This window comes from Blastomyces gilchristii (assembly GCF_000003855.2).
Source record: "Blastomyces gilchristii SLH14081 genomic scaffold supercont1.5, whole genome shotgun sequence".
In the NCBI taxonomy this organism is placed as follows: Eukaryota; Fungi; Ascomycota; class Eurotiomycetes; order Onygenales; family Ajellomycetaceae; genus Blastomyces; species Blastomyces gilchristii.
This window is the reverse complement of record NW_003101678.1, coordinates 2386107-2401913: the sequence shown is the minus strand read 5'-3', so window position 1 is coordinate 2401913 and position 15807 is coordinate 2386107. Positions and strand designations below refer to the sequence as shown.

At 45.0% G+C, this 15807-nt stretch overlaps 7 protein-coding genes across 8 annotated transcripts; 3 read left to right on the top strand and 4 right to left on the bottom strand.

Moving 5' to 3' along the window:
* Positions 1-6: 6 nt before the first annotated feature.
* Positions 7-499, bottom strand: BDBG_03445 (uncharacterized protein; the record flags this gene model as incomplete). The annotated part of the gene is made up of 2 exons (XM_002626235.1): positions 7-384; positions 431-499. The coding sequence occupies 2 exons, from the start codon at positions 497-499 to the stop codon at positions 7-9; spliced, it is 447 nt and encodes a 148-aa protein (XP_002626281.1).
* A 163-nt stretch (positions 500-662) lies between these two features.
* Positions 663-2510, top strand: BDBG_03444 (uncharacterized protein; the record flags this gene model as incomplete). Its single annotated transcript, XM_031721254.1, has 7 exons — positions 663-763; positions 983-1079; positions 1229-1385; positions 1574-1728; positions 1785-1842; positions 2058-2141; positions 2374-2510. 7 exons carry the CDS (start codon positions 663-665, stop codon positions 2508-2510), a joined length of 789 nt encoding a protein of 262 aa, XP_031577743.1.
* On the bottom strand, positions 2321-4910 carry BDBG_03443 (4-hydroxyphenylpyruvate dioxygenase 1). Its single transcript, XM_002626233.2, has 4 exons — positions 3822-4910; positions 3695-3754; positions 3272-3629; positions 2321-3177 (listed from the first exon to the last, which is right to left on the bottom strand). Exons 1-4 carry the CDS (start codon positions 4337-4339, stop codon positions 3043-3045), a joined length of 1071 nt encoding a protein of 356 aa, XP_002626279.1. The 5' UTR covers positions 4340-4910; the 3' UTR covers positions 2321-3042.
* A 123-nt stretch (positions 4911-5033) lies between these two features.
* Positions 5034-6443, top strand: BDBG_03442 (uncharacterized protein). Its single transcript, XM_002626232.2, has one exon. The coding sequence runs from the start codon at positions 5199-5201 to the stop codon at positions 6129-6131; it is 933 nt and encodes a 310-aa protein (XP_002626278.1). The 5' UTR covers positions 5034-5198; the 3' UTR covers positions 6132-6443.
* On the bottom strand, positions 5056-8242 carry BDBG_03441 (homogentisate 1,2-dioxygenase). The gene is made up of 4 exons (XM_031721253.1): positions 8058-8242; positions 7475-7984; positions 6708-7385; positions 5056-6612 (listed from the first exon to the last, which is right to left on the bottom strand). Exons 1-4 carry the CDS (start codon positions 8123-8125, stop codon positions 6477-6479), a joined length of 1392 nt encoding a protein of 463 aa, XP_031577742.1. The 5' UTR covers positions 8126-8242; the 3' UTR covers positions 5056-6476.
* A 105-nt stretch (positions 8243-8347) lies between these two features.
* BDBG_03440 (uncharacterized protein) lies at positions 8348-8808 on the bottom strand (the record flags this gene model as incomplete). The annotated part of the gene is made up of 1 exon (XM_002626230.2): positions 8348-8808. The coding sequence occupies exon 1, from the start codon at positions 8693-8695 to the stop codon at positions 8348-8350; it is 348 nt and encodes a 115-aa protein (XP_002626276.1). The 5' UTR covers positions 8696-8808.
* On the top strand, positions 8595-13052 carry BDBG_03438. 2 transcript variants are annotated; one of them, XM_031721251.1, is made up of 6 exons: positions 8595-11106; positions 11194-11198; positions 11279-11355; positions 11423-11480; positions 11540-12272; positions 12355-13052. In XM_031721251.1, the coding sequence occupies exons 1-6, from the start codon at positions 11060-11062 to the stop codon at positions 12713-12715; spliced, it is 1281 nt and encodes a 426-aa protein (XP_031577740.1). In that variant the 5' UTR covers positions 8595-11059; the 3' UTR covers positions 12716-13052. The 2 variants fall into 2 exon arrangements, with proteins under 2 accessions (XP_031577740.1, XP_031577741.1); XM_031721252.1 differs by having other exon boundaries at positions 11194-11355.
* Positions 13053-15807: the final 2755 nt, after the last annotated feature.

The window sequence follows — 15807 nt, the reverse complement described above, 5'->3', positions numbered from 1 at the left end:
AGCTATCTAGGTAGAGTCAAGCCCCTGGTAGCACACCGCTTGCATTGTGGGGCGCGCAAATCGGAGTGGCGCTTGGCCTTGATACACGAAGAGCAGACTTTTCTGCGGGAGCCAGCCATTTTTGCTAACAGCTGCGGAGGAATCCTGCATCGCAAACGAGCGATATTTGCTCCGTGTTTCTTTTTTGGATGAAGGGAGGGCTGGCTGACTAAGGAAGCGCAAAGTAAGTAGGGCGCTAAGTAGGGCGCTAAGCAGGGCTCTTGTCCAGAACAGGAAAAGTCGGCGGAAATCCACCAACTCCGCAACCTCACTCGATCTCCGCCAGCAATTGTTGCTTGATATTAGCGGAGCTCCGCTTGCGCACGGTTTAGGATAATCCAGCACCTGAACAAAAGAGAAGCCCTTGAATAGCTATAAAAATGTTGCGGACCTCCGCAGCATCTTCGGGTGCAATGGTCAGCCAGAATGACCGTAACGAGTCATCACCTTGTGAAGACATGAGGAGGAAACTGCGAGGACTAAATATAAATAGTCGGAATGTATACCCCTCCGGTGCTTTTTTATGAAAGCATTGGAGTACACAATTAAACCCATGGATATTCCCTGCCGCCCCGCGACCGGCCTCCTTCAAATTCCATCTCCTGAATTCTCCTTATCCCAGCATGGCGCACTTCGCGACGAAGACCGTTCATAAAACACCATATCCCGTTCACTCTCAAGCCGACCAGACCGTGGGAATCACTGGCGGCGGCGGCAGTATCGGGTTAGCGATCGCCACATGCTTCGCGCGTGCTAGATCGTCGCTCCGAAATCCTCCTCAATGCAGTCAAACAACTTAAAGAGGAAGTCCCTAGATATGATGGTGACCTACAGGCCGTGCCATGCGACATCACTTACACATCAAGGGTCGCGCGCTTCTGGGACCAACTCAAGGAAGAACACGCTGGAGTTGATGTGCTCATGTTAAACTCCGGAGTCATAGATCCCTGAGCGATATCGTGAAAGCTAATAACAGCGATGCGTCCGCGGCGTTTGATACGAATGCCCGTGCAAATTTGGATATGACGCAACTTTTTTTTGTGAGAACATCGATGTGACTCCAAATAGGAAGAAGGAAGTGGGAGTTTGTTTCATTACCCAGTGTCGCTGACTTACCCTTTTAGTGATACTTCTTTGTTACCATTTGGCCTTAACTGATATTTTTTTTGTTCTTGTCTGTAACGTACAGAGCCTCATTCAAGTATCCTTAGTGGTAGTTGGCGATTTCCATCACAACCCTATGGCAGGTATCTACGCCTCCAGCAAAGCTGCGTTTTTAGCGCTCTTACATCGCATTGCCACTCAAGAACCTGTTGAGAAGGCTCAGATGGTTAGCTTCGATCCAGGTACGATTTTCAGCCGAGGGGTAATGGCAGCTGGGTTTGCCCCTGATAGCTATGATTGATTGGGATGCTGGTAAATACCTCCCCACCCCCTCTTTCTACTCCCATTCCTTGATATCGTGATTATCTATATCGCAGTATTGCAATCCATGAAATGTGAATAGGCAACTAACAAAAAATTTGCAAGAAAGTTTACTCTGGCCAATTTGCTGTATGGGCGACATCCTATGCTGTGGCTATGCTCCACGGACGCTTCATTCATTCCCAGTGGGATGTCGATGAGTTACAGGCACCCGATGTCAAAGCAAAGATAGAGAATGACGAAGTATTCTTAAAGATGGGAGCGGTAGGTTATTAAATCAAAATGCCAGTTTTTGAACGGAGCTTGCATTCGCATTCTAGATCGTTTTACGTGTTACATATGGGCGGATTTGCCATTTGCGAATCGTGAACTCTACATGTATGTATAACATCTTTTAAAACCACATCCTCTTCTCGAGAAAACAAACCTCTACCGCGCGACATGTAACTATTTCAGTATGCGAGCAAGGAGATTCCGGCCGGGTTGGAAATTATAGAAAGAGCGACAAGCCTCCCTCACCTTTATCCCTAAAAATTCGGATGTTTTGGGGGCCTTTTTATTCATCGGATCTACATATCAATTAAGACAAGCAGTTAAGGATAGGCGAAAACTGCTCTGCTACATGCTACAGAAGGGATCGCCAACACGATATCACTGCAATGTCATTGCAGACGAAGGTAGGTCAAAACAACCGGCTTAAGAACCGGCAGTGGACTGGGCGCACAAGCAATTGCCATTATTTCAGAGTGGAGAGGCGGGTTTACGTCCGCGATCGCAGTCGTGGAATCAGTTCGACGAAAAAATTTGTGTGTATAATCCACAGGCCCCTTCCACTTTTACTTAGAAGATGTCTTCTCCGGATATAACAAGTTCCTCCGAGCTAGCTAACTCGTCGACTCTCGGGCTTAGTGAGAGTCGAATATGCCGTAATCCGCTACGGCCGAAGAGCACGCATGGTTGAGAAATGGGTTTTGACCGCGGTAGTTCGGGAAATACATAACACAACCTCACCGCTACAACCCGGAAGGGCGGTAGAACGAACGTAGCCCCTTAAGCGTGACACCACTGGATCCATCATCAGGTTGCAGTACTACTCGGCCTACTTACGCCTCGGAAATAGAACGGGGAGGAAGCACGCTCCAGCGGCAAGTGATGACAAGAATGCCAGACCTGGCTGTGATAAAAAATTTGATAATGGTGACTATGTTGTTTTACTGTAGTACACTGATTAAGGCAAGAACTCAACATCCTCGGCCCGGTACCAACTGCTTCTAGTAGTCATTCGGTCCTTACCGTTTCCTCTCTCAACAACAGCAGTTCTTTCTGGCAATCCACCCATTATATATACATCTACCGCCTGATATATCCAAACGAAGAGCTGGCTGGACGATCAAAAACCATACGTCATATGCCGCCACAAAATTGTCGAAAATAAAGAAAGAAAGAACAAATCATTCAGCAGAATTCGCATGATATACAGCACAAATGATGCGATTATAAAGAAAAACCAACCAAAAATGCGCAGAGAATAACAAAATTGACGTCATCTATAGTGTCGTGTCGCGTGTTTTTGCTTCTCTAAATCAGATTACCACGCAGCGCCTGCTCGCGCTCGATGGCCTCGAAGAGGGATTTGAAATTCCCCGCGCCAAAGCCAGAGAAGTTGTGGCGTTGGATGATTTCAATGAAGACGGTGGGACGGTCCATGAGGTGCTGAATATCGCCGTTAGCATGATTCCAACTAGCAGCCCCCATAGGCAGGACCTGACGGGATGAAGGATTCTAGGAGCGAGAGAGGGGATCCTACCTTGGTGAACAGCTGCAACAAATACCCGCCCTCATCAAAATCAATGAGAATATCCAAACTCTTCAAAGCCTCAAAGTCCTCCTTCAACTTCATCCCGCCCCGCTCCAACCGCACCTTCATATCCTGATAGTATGTCTCGGGAACTTTAATGAACTCGACACCGCGCGCTTTCAGGTTTGTGATGTCGCGGATGATATCGTCCGATCGGAGCGCGATGTGTTGGACGCCAGCACCGTTGTAGAAGTTGATGTATTCTTCGATCTGGGATTGTTTCTTGCCCCTTGCGGGCTCGTTTATGGGCATTTTTACACGCTCGTTGGGCGAGGCCATGACGACAGATTTTAAGGCGGAGAATTCGCTGGGGAAGGATTTTTTCTTATTAATTGGATATGTTTAACTAATACGGAAGAGAACAACACATACGTGCAGATATCCTTATCATCGACGGACCAGAATCGGTGGAAGCCTAGGGCTTTCTCATAACTGAAATAGGGGGGTTAGCAGGTTCCTCCCTTACACGCCGTATCAGAAATGAAGGGGGAAATATTACTATTCGCAAACTCTGTCCATCTCATCCCAATCCTGGTTGCCAACGCAATGATCAACATGCAGCAGCGGGACTGGCGGTAGATGTCTTGAAAGGGGATCCTTGGCCGTCTCCTCTCGATAACCGGGCAAGAAAACGCCGGAATATCCCGCCCGTTCGACCAAAGTATGCGTCGTCTCGCCGTATGTCTGTATGGTAGCCACTTTGACCACCCCCTGTTTATCCTCCAGCATCTTAATGCCCGACACAACCGTGGCCCCATTCCGCACCGCGGCGTTGAAAACAGCCTGAACATCATCGACCTCGAACGCAACGTCCTTCACGCCATCGCCGTGCTTTTCCAGATGCGTATGGATCTCCTTTAGCAGCGCCTGCTCCTCGTCGTTGAACTGAGAGAGGTGGTCTAGTGATCGCAGGGGCGAGGTCAGGACGAAGGTAATATCGCCGTTGCCGACGACGTGCGAGGCGACGACCCTGGATCCGGTCTCCAGGCCTCGGTATGCGATTTTCTCGAAGCCCATGCGGGCTGTGTAGTAGGCGGCGGCCTGTTTTGCATTGCCCACGTACCAGTGGACATGGTCGTAGCCCTTGTAGCTGGACAGATCACGTTGGTTTGTCGGCGTGGACTGCCGGGTGGGGAAATAGCAGCGGGAGCCATGTCTACGTAAATATATATATGTATAAATCCCGTTCTGGAGTGTTTTTTAAGTGTGTGCTATGTGTTTCACTGTGACACCGTGACACAGTGTCAACTCGTGCTGTGTTTTTTTTAAAAAGGAATTTCGATCTGTGATGGAGACGAGAACAAGCTAGCTATCCCCAGCGATATATATACACATCCATCTAGCCTGTTCTGATATCCACGCTGGGCAAACGGTCTGCCGGCAGTGGCAGCCGCGGGTCCCCGGCGAAATATGCCATGTAACTAGCCGATAAGATAAGGGCCATGCCCCGTGGTTCCGGGGTGCTTTGCTGTGTTTCCAGGGTTGCTGGTGCCCATAGCATTACCCATCACCGCTGCTGAGGCACTTTTGGCTACTTTCGGCGAGCGTGGCAATCGCCCGGCTACTGTCGGGGCGGAGGACTGCGCACCAATCACAGCCGGCGCCAATACCGAACCTATCCTGGGCGCTCCGGCAGTGCGGTTGCCATACAAAAAGTAGGTAGTTAGCCGTCGCCCAGCTTGGAGTCTGGGGGCGACTGCTGGATGTATGGCAGATCGGTTATATGCAACCTCTATATATTAAAATATATAGAGAGACATATTATTTGCTCCCCAACTAAACACCCTCCAGCATCAACTATGAAATAGTTGTCAAATGTCAAATTAACTATAACCAATACCACAAATTAATATAATCTAGAATACTACCGCTAAAAATGGCAACCGCAACGACAGCAGTAACCGCCTCAGCCCCCCATCTCTCCGCCAACGACTCCGCCGTCCTCCAAGCCCTCTTCGACGCCGAATCTTCCCTTTCAAACGCTTCTACCGGAATCCACCTCGACTCTTCCCTTCCTCAGCAGCTCCCCGGCATATCCCCCGCCGAACTCTCAAAACTACAAGCGCTGGAACGCGCCGCGATACTCCCCTTGCAGGCAGAGACAACAGGCAGAGACACAATCAGAGATGCCAACAAGATAAGAGCGGCCGTGGCGAAGCTGACAGCCATCATTGAGGAGAACAAGGGGTATGCGTCTGCGTATGTGAATCGGGCACAGGCGGCGAGGATGCTGGTAGAGAGTGGGATGGATGGGAACGAGAAGGATGAGGAGGAGCAAAGGGAATTGGCAAACATGATCTTCGCCGACCTCTCGACGGTCATTTCACTACTTAGCCCATCTCCTTCCTCTTCCTCGTACTCTCCCTCCCTCTCTTCCGCATCACAGCATCCATCCCCCCTCAGCCCCCTCCACGCCCGCATCCTCGCAAACGCCCACACCCACCGCGCCTACATCGTCTACCGCGCCGCGCGGGCCCTCGACTCCAAACCATCTCCTCCCTCTAAGAAGAAGAATAATAATAATAGTAATAATAATAATAATGATAATACTACCCCTGGCACTGCCACACTAACAACTCTACCCGTGCACCTCCGCGACAAATCCGCCCAGCACCTGGAGGAGATGGCCAGTATGGATTTCCAGTTGGGCGGGCGGTATGGGAACGAGATTGCGCGCCAGATGGCGGTTAAGACGAACCCGTATGCGAAGATGTGTGGGGCGATTGTTAAGGAGGCGATGAGGAAGGAGATGATGGTTCACCGGGGGGAGGGGGAGGGGGAGGGGGAGGGGGAGGGTTTTGTGGTGTAGATATATGTCGGGGGTATGGTGGTGGTAGTGGTGCATTTGTTTGTTTGGTTGAGTCGTTGCCTTTTTTATGTATTGTTTATTCTGGGGGAGGTACACACAGTATATATGTAACTTAATAATGTATTAGATTAGATTGCAGTGATTGATTGGCATTGGGTGTGGTGGTGGTATCTGGCTAAGATGCACAGTTCGGAAGAAGTTGAATATCATAAATCAAATCGTCCACTTTAACTATTCCTTGCTATTGAAGTAAAATACGTAACAACGTGAGTGATATATCGAAATTGTCGAAAATAGCTACTAACCCACTCATGATGAGCGTAAACGTTATAACCTACAATCAAATCAACTAACTACCAGCCCCTTCTTCTTCGGATTCTGGAAATTACGCTTCAACGGCATCCAGCTCTCAGCGTTATAATCCTCCCGCACCTTCTGACACGTCTTCAGCCCCCACTCTGACACCCCAACCATCAAGCAACTACATTCAACAATAAACACGTTAGCAAAAGCAATTCACACATATAGAAAGAGGGGAATAGAAGTAAGTAAATGGTAAAGAGAAACGCTACAAACCTCTCAAACATAAACGCCAAACTCCCCTGCCCAACCTTCTTCGGCGACAACTCCGCCTGACTCGCCGCCTGATGCGTCTGCGCATCCGGCCCATGCGCGCTCATCACATTATGCAAACTGGCCCCCGCAGGTCGGAACCCCCCGCCAATCTTCGCATCATAATCACCGGAAATCAGGCCCATGAACTCTGACATCGTGTTGCGGTGGTACCAGGGCGGGCGGAAGGTGTGTTCGGCCACCAGCCAGCGCGGGGGGAAGATCACAAAGTCCGCAATGGCCGTGCCGACGTGGTCTGAGGGACCCGTGAGGACGGTGAAGATGGATGGATCCGGGTGGTCGAAGGAGATGGAGCCGATGGTGTTGAAGCGGCCTAGATCGTATTTGTAGGGGTAGTAGTTGCCGTGCCAGGCGACGACGTCAAAGGGGGTGTGCGATTGGCGGGCGGTGAAGAGGGTATTGTTGAATTTGCTGTGGAGGCGCCATTCGGGTCGTGTAGCGCCTTTGGCGACGGCTTCATCGTCTTCGTCGTCGATGAAGCAGGCGGTTGGGGCTTGGAAGTCGCGGGCGTTGGCGAGTCCGTTGGAGCCGATAGGGCCCAGTTCGGGGAGTTGGTAGTGGCCCTGGTAGAGTTCACAGATGTAGCCGCGGGCAGGGCCGGTGGGGAGAGCGACGCGGTATCTGCTTGGTATATTAGCGGTTATTTCACAAATGTGGAAGAGATACCTTCATTTTATATATTTTAAATTGGGTAGGATATAAAAACTAACCTAACACCGCGGGGAATGACACAAATCTCATTCGGACGCACGAGGAGTTTCCCCAGCTCAGTCTGGATATCCAAAACACCATGCTGCGGCACGATCAGAAAGTCCCCGTCCGCCGAATAAAACGCTTCATTGCCCATGTCCTTGCCTACAGCAAAGATGAGGATTCCCAAGCCAGTCTTCATTGCAGGTTCTCCTGCGCCAGCAACCAGATGCAGCCCATTCACCCAGTCAACGTCCTCGTTGAAATCGAAGGGGTTCCACCGCAGCTGGTTAGGGATCTGTTTGAGAGAGCTGGCATCCTTGGACAGGCTGGTGTGGTAGGTGGAGGAGTCTACTTCGACGAAGGGTTGGTGGGCGGCTGAGGGTAAGATCCGGTAGAGCCATGTTTGCTGGTTCTCATGGCGAGGAGCGGTAAAGGCTGTGCCGGAGAGCTTCTCTGCGTAGAGGCCATAGGAGGGCATCTGTGGCGAGTTCTGCCCGATTGGCAAGGCGCCTTCAATGGCTTCCGACCTGGATGCGGGTGGATGTCAGTTTCGCGGGGGATTGGCAGAATGGACTCGGAAGGTACCCATCTGGAGCTTACTCGTGATAGGAGCCGAAGCCATTGAGGTAGGTGTATTTCTCCGGCGTGGAGAAGTCTGAGACGGGCATGATGGCGCTGTATGTATATATATCTATATATATATATATTGTGAGTGTGTGAGTGTGTGACTGTTAAGTGTTGGCTATGTATGGGTGAAATTACCGAATCTAGCTCACTGAGCCCAGTGTGTGAGGAGAAGGAAATGGTTTATGTAGGACAGAATTTGAGAAGATGGTGACAATATCTAGCACAGCAGCTGTAAGTAGTATCTTAACAACAACCTCTAGCATCTATCGCTTGCAAGTCCGAACGAACCCTCGATGTTGCATCTTCAGGCGCATCATGCTGACGTCATCCGGAATTGTTGCCGTTGTTGCGCTTTCGGCTGCAGCAGCTAGCGCGCTCTTCTGCAGTCGGTTTAACCGAGGATAAGCGCGCGGAACCAATTCCGGAAATGCGGGGCGGGTAGAATTGTCAACAAGGGGAAGTCTTAGCCGCCGCTCATGGCTTCTGGCCCAACGTGTCGAACGGAATCGCCAGAAATGTATACAATCTCCCCCATCCCGACAATCCTGACCCATCATCTCATCGCAGACCAACTTCGCTCCGGAGAACGCATGTTTTGGCATGGCATCCATTCCCGCATTTAGCAATTTATTCTGCGAAAGAGGCGCGCTTTTTGAACGTCTGAAGTGAAGCCAGCCGCTTCTCTGAGCAAGCAGCTCCAAATCTCTCTCTAGTTCGATTATGGAAAACAAAAACAAGGGAAGAAACCAGTGCACCAGCAGAGGTCAATGCTTCCGATGGGATCCCCATTTATGATAAAAAGTTATAGCAAATGCTCCTCTGTCTCAAATCAGGCATGTCTCAAGAGTGTTAGCTGGCTCAGGCCATTTCATCATTCAATAGCGCTTCCCATGCTTACCTATCAGTAATCCCTATGCCACATCCCCCACGTGTCCTTAAACTCGCCCTTGCCGAAAAAGCACAGGAAAACATCTCCAGTTTGGATTGGAGTCTCAGCTCCTCCTGCACTTGTCACCTGTGGAACAGCAATCCACACGCTCGCCATACGCGCAACCAGCCGACACCATGATGTGGCGGGAACTGGTCATTTTACAGCTGAGGCTGAGATCATCCCACAACCTGGGAACTCTCCTCCGCAATATACCCAGATTGGGGCAAAAACTCAGCGACTGTATAACGGTCGCATATGCTGCAGCTTTCATCCGAGGAGATCAGGGAAATGATTGGCCGTGTATCAATGATGGTTCTATATTCCATTCATCAATCGCCATTTCGACTCTCCGGATTGATTGGCTGGATGTTGTAATGGGATATTTCAAAGCCCAATTTGTGTAACTTGCGCATCATTTCTTCTCACGGTGGAAAGCCAAGAAGGCATAGCCGTACGGAATACAATGATATATGGAATACATGTACATGGATGTATGTACTAAACGTTTCGTGTACCTAATCGATCTGTGCCAGGGCACAGCTAATTTTTGGACATGAGATCCACAATCTGATATCACCATCACCATACCATACCTGTCTTCAGCTCACATGATTGACTTTGGATGTCGCATCAGGCAAAAAGCCGGTTTGAATGCATCAAAATATTTTTACTGCTTTTTAGGAGGAGTGTCGCCGGTAAATATTTTAAATGTTTGATATTTTGGAAATTTTTACCTATTTTGCTTGGACCTGTCAGACGCACCCTGCAGATGCAGGTTGACTTAAGGATCACAGCCTGATACAGGGATATCAGGTTGCATGCCTACTACGCAGACGGGACTAACAACGGATCCCACATCTGAATATTCAGATCGAAAATGACATTTTCCTTCCTTCACTTCATTTCACTTTTTATACCGTTCTTCTTGATGACTAATTCATTCCTTTGTCACTCTGTCTCATCATATCTTATTTTCTTCAAAGGAATTTCCTGCGTTTTTAATAGCTTAGAAGAATCCCATACCGGACATCATGCCGAAGCACCTGGTGAGATGACGTCTATACATGTACGGACCTTCTGAGCAGAGGGGATCGGATCCGAAGGCGACAGAAAATAAAATTACCGGCAGAGAGAATGTCGAGTAAAGCCGTGTTTATATCGAATAATCTTGCCAGCGAGCAATTGGTAGCTTGTCTTGCTCGTCCATCCCTGGCAAACGGGGTTGAGGCTCCGCCAAGTATTGAAGTTGATTGGGATGGAGAGGAGGGGAGTTGAGGTAGCTGGATCATTATTTTCGGCAAAATCACTTTGACCAGAGCATCAAGGTCCTAGCGTTTCAAGTTTGTTAAGACTCTACTAGCTAGCAAATGGTGAGTCCGGCATCTACTTATCTCTACTATTGAATCATAGTGTTGTAACAGCGGGATCACCGACAAGGATTAAGGTGTGACTTTTGCCAAAAAAAAATACGTGGAAAATACGTGGGGCTTCTCCGTCGATGAATTAGTTTGGAAAACCAGCCCTCCCACGTTTCATTTATCGACGGATACGAGTAAAGAGATGCAGTCTGCGCAGAACCGGGAAATGATACCCTGCCGGATCAGGATCTTGGGAACCTAGCAGAACTAGGGCTATTGGCTCGCCAGCATCCGTCCACGAGGCCAAAATGAATATCCGGGACGAATTGAATGATTTCAAAAACATCCCTGCTGGAGGATCTGCTTTCGCGGAGCTACCGGGCAAGAATGACTATCTTTGCATTTGGACATGGGTGCGACGTGGCGCATAGGGTGACAGATATGGAATCCTGGGACGGACGAGCTGAGGGTGGGCATGGGCCCATTCCAAAACGCTGGGTAGGGTGGATGTAACGTGGTTTTCTTTATATTCTATATATACTGGCACCCATTCCAAAAAGGGGCGGGCCGCAATACTCGAGATATTGTCCCTGTCGACCAGCATAACTTTGGTGGTCGGTATCACGACTATTTTCTACTCTTTATACCCTTCCAAGTTGAATTAGTCTCTGGGGTTAGATGACGGAATGGAGATCCTCCAAGCCCGGCGGCCTCTAAGGGTGGTTGTTGTTGGGTAAGGAATTTTTGAAATCATATTGCTTATATATACTTGATTGTCGCTGTTGTCTGTTGTTGCCCTTGCGCTTACGATATGAGATAGAGCAGGTATGCAAACTCGCAATCGGTAGACGATGGGGAGGGATCATAGGAAAACGATATTAACTTGTGGCCCGTCCCTTTTGAAGGCATTGGAGGCCTCGCGACCGCGATTTCTTTGGCAATCCGGGGACACAGGATTCTCATACTCGAATCTGCCCCCCAGGTATGGGTTGATAAGCCACCAGTTAAAGGCATCGCCAGGCTGAAATAATCATGGATTATTTGTGTAGATTCGGGAGCTAGGCGCGGGAATTCAGATTTCCCCGAACATGCGAAGCGTCCTTCGGCGTAAGTGATCTGACATGATTGACATTGGCGGATCCACTTGTCAACATTTCCTATTTTAGGTTTGGGAGTTGAGCCGGCGATCAAAAAGACCAGCGTTGTCCTTGAGCGCATCCAAGTCGTCCGATGGCAGGATGGACGAGTCCTGAACGAAACTGCCGTTAACCATCAGTACGGCGAAGCTGCCGCCATTCACCGTGGAGACCTCCAAAAAGCCCTCCTTGACAGAATTTTGGAGCTAGATAATATTCAAATACGAGCGGGTGCCACCGTTACTGATATCGACTTCGATCTTACAGCAGTTCACCTACAATGCGGGAAGGCAGTATATGGTGATGTAGTTATTGCAGCTGATGGTATCAAATCCACTGTCAGAAGGAAGATGTTTCCAGGTATCGGTCATAGAGTACAGCCTAGTGGGGACGTAGCTTTCCGGATCCTCATACCACGTGAGAAAATGCTGGAGGATGAAGAGACTGCGAAGTTAATAAACAAACCACAGGCAGTGCGATGGGTTGGTCCGCACCGGCATGTCATCGGCTACCCGATACGGAACCACCAGCTGTATAACTCTGTCTTCGTCCATCCTGACAACGGGCCAACTGGCGAGTCCTGGACTATCCCCGGGACAAGAGAGGAGATTATGGAGGCGTTTGGTGGGTGGGATCCCCGACTTTCAAAGCTAGTTGCGTCGTCCACGAGTGTGTTAAAGTCAAGACTCTGTTTGCATCCGCGATTGCAAACGTGGGTAAAAGGCTCCTGCGCCCTGGTTGGGGATGCATGTCATCCTATGCTGTAAGTTGCACGAACAATCGAAATTTGTAGGCTTGATGAAAGTAAGGGGTATATATAGGCCAACGCTTACTGGTCGTCATAGACCTTACATAGCACAAGGTGCCGCTCAAGCCCTTGAGGATGCAGCCGCTCTTGGGGTGGTATTATCCCAAATAGAGACGGCGAAAGACGTCCCATTTGCACTGTACGTTTATGAGAAGTGTCGAAAAGCCCGCGCAGAACGAATCCAGCAATCTGGCACCGATATTCGAATCGAACTGCATCTTCCTGACGGGCCAGAGCAAGTCAAGAGGGATGAGCGGTTTGCAGCTGCAATGAAGGGCGCCAAGAATCCCGATACGTGGAACGACAGGGAGACACAGAGAGCAATCTGGGGCTATGATGCGGAAGAGGCAGCGAGGAAGTGTTGGTCTTCCTCACGGGGTATAAAAGGGGCCATCTAAGAAGGACACTGTCCAAGCCCATTTCCAATACTGTGTAGCATTGCTAACTCGGCTGAACTGATGATAGAATTCACAAGAAGAAAGGGGTGGGGTGGATAGCGTAGTTGGTGAAAGCGCTGTCCATGGAGGGCTCATGGGAAGTAGGAACTGACTATAGGGGATGATCCTTCTTAGACATCAGGGTTGCAAGGTTCAAATCCTGTCTCTATCACAAAATGATTTTATCATAATCTATTGATTACATTCACAATCTGAGATCAGTTCTTGACTATAGAGAGTTAATCAATAGATTAGAAGAAAATGATTTTCACTATATAAATAATTTGCGGAGCGAAGCGAAGCAAATATATGATGAAAACCCTGGTCATTAAAAGTGGAGAATTTCCTTTTTGAGGTTCTTGGCGCGAATACAGCTCACTGATTGATGTAGAATTAAGTGAAGCACAATCCTGTGACATTTCACTATGGCTGCATCTCTGCATGCTCATAACATGTTCATCTTTCATCTCATCAATCATCTACTCTGTACAGATTCTTGAATAATAGATCACATATCTTATCAACTATCTACTTCATACAGATTCTTGAATAATAGATCACATATCTTATTAACTATCTACTCTGTACAGATTCTTGAATAGATAATACATCTGATCAATTATTTTTCATAGATTCTCAAGAATGAATAACATATTAAAAGTCTGTGTTCACTGCTTATGAAATCAGTCTCTTGATTAATTTATTTCTTTATAGCATTCTACTACTTCTACAGCTATCTGTCTTCAATATCACACTCAGAGAACTCAGATATTGTAATCTTCTTTTATTACATCTTTTCTATCACTGATTATCTCTTTACACTGTGTAGAATTGTAAATAAATATGTACAGTGAAATCAGATTCTTCTATAGTCACAGATTCTATAATAAATAAGTCTGAACTTCTCTTATTATCTCAGATATATTAATACTTTATATAATTAATAGCAGTCTCTCAGATCTGTAAACAGTTTATTAAAATAGATATATTATCTGAGATTAAGTTTTATTACTATAAGATTCATAGTTCTGATATATCTTTATTAACAGTAGTCTGTAAAAAGAAAACTATTATTCAAAGAGCTTATTATATTATCAGATATTATAAAGAGTATTTCTCATTAACTTTATTCTTAACTTAATTAAGAAAACAGCTGTGATTATTATCTTTGATAATTAATTCATCTTTTAATTCTGCAGATCTCTCTTCAGTCTTTTATTAATTATCTATATTATTGTTCAACTCATCTCTAAGTTAATCTTATTTCACTTTTATAGATATACTTTTACTGTAGACAGCTTTTACACTGTTTTTCTTATTCTTAACTTTTTAAAACTCTGTTTCTCAGAGTTCTGCAGATTTATTCATTAATTAACTTAATAAAAGAGTTAATAGTCTCTTAATATTCTAATACTTTATATAGTCTGAAAGCTTAATTAATATATTAAATATAGAAGTTCTCATAATTCTTCAGAAATATAATCAGTTATAGACTGTAATTATCTCAGATTCTTTAATAAATTCTCAGAGTTCTACTTATCTTACAGATTCAGCTATTAATTCTGATAATTAACAGTGTATAGAGAAATTTTATAACATATTTGAAGATTTACAGATAAAGATCTGTAGCTGTTATCAAATTCACTAATTCAGAATAAATCTTCATAATAATATTTATACTTATTATTATACTATTAATTTGAGATAGCTATCTGATAAGCTGTTTTTATTCTCTTAAGAGAATAATCTTAATTTCAGTAATTTTAATTCAGATCTTTCTATTCTTAGTCAGATTGAAGAGATATTAATTTCATATATATATATCTTTATTAAGATCTGTTAAGTCAGAGAATATCAGTATAAGTATAAAGATTATATTATTAACTTTCTTAGAGATACTGATTATATTTATAACACTCTCTCACTTCTTTCTAAGAATCTTGATATTATTATATTAAAGTCTTTAAATTTAAATACAGATTCTTACTTACAATATCAGTTTCACTGAGATTTTATAGTTTATAAAGAAGCTATTATTCAATGATTAATCTATCTCTATAAAAACTATCTCAGTTATCAGAACATTGTGATTGATAAAAAGACTTGAAATTAGTTATCTGAAAATAAAGATATCTCTGATCAGATTTCTTTTCACAAGCTTAATAAGTAAGAATTAATAGCTATTAAGAATAAGAATTATTTAAATCTTAATAACTTAAATATCTTATCTGAATACTTTAATATTTCAGATCTTTTAATCTCACAGTCTGAAGTTAAATAACTTTATTATGAACTTAAAATATTATAGTAAGAATAAATTGATCATCTCACTCTGTCTTCAGTTTATAATATATTACTTAGTGAGTTTAACAACACTCATTCACTCTTTTCTTAAGTCTTTTCAATACTTTTCTTATGAGATGAAGCTGAATTCATTCTTTCTAGATAAAGAATAATTAGTCTTACAGATTATATATAGTTTCTTCTTAAATATTATAACAGTCACTTTGTCTGTTATAGCTATTTTTAATATATTCTTTTCAATTCTCTATTCTATAGATAGAGTAATAATTGAGACTGCTTTTTCTATAATTCAACTAACTCTCTTATTAAGAACCTCACTTTACAGAAGCTGCAGACTGCTTTTACTACTAATACTTTATAATCTATCATAATTTTAAATTTACTTACACAGTTTGCAGAGAGTCTTTGTAAAACTTATTCTTTTTAAGATATAAAATATTATCAGCTATAAGTCTATATTTAAAATATCAGATCTCTGTATCTATTTCTTACTCTCTTAGCTGTAGATTATCACTGAAATAATCTGATATATCACTTTTCTGACTATATTATTTAAAAGCATGACACTGATCTTGAGAGATTAAAGTTTGTAAGAGATAGTATTTATAACTATCTCACTATAGTTGTATATTACTTTCATCTATAACTTACAATTTTCAAGAAAAAGATTCTAGATCTGAAATTTAAAATTCTAAGTTACTGAACTTATTACAAGTGACAAGATTGTGAATCAGTGCACTTATATAGTA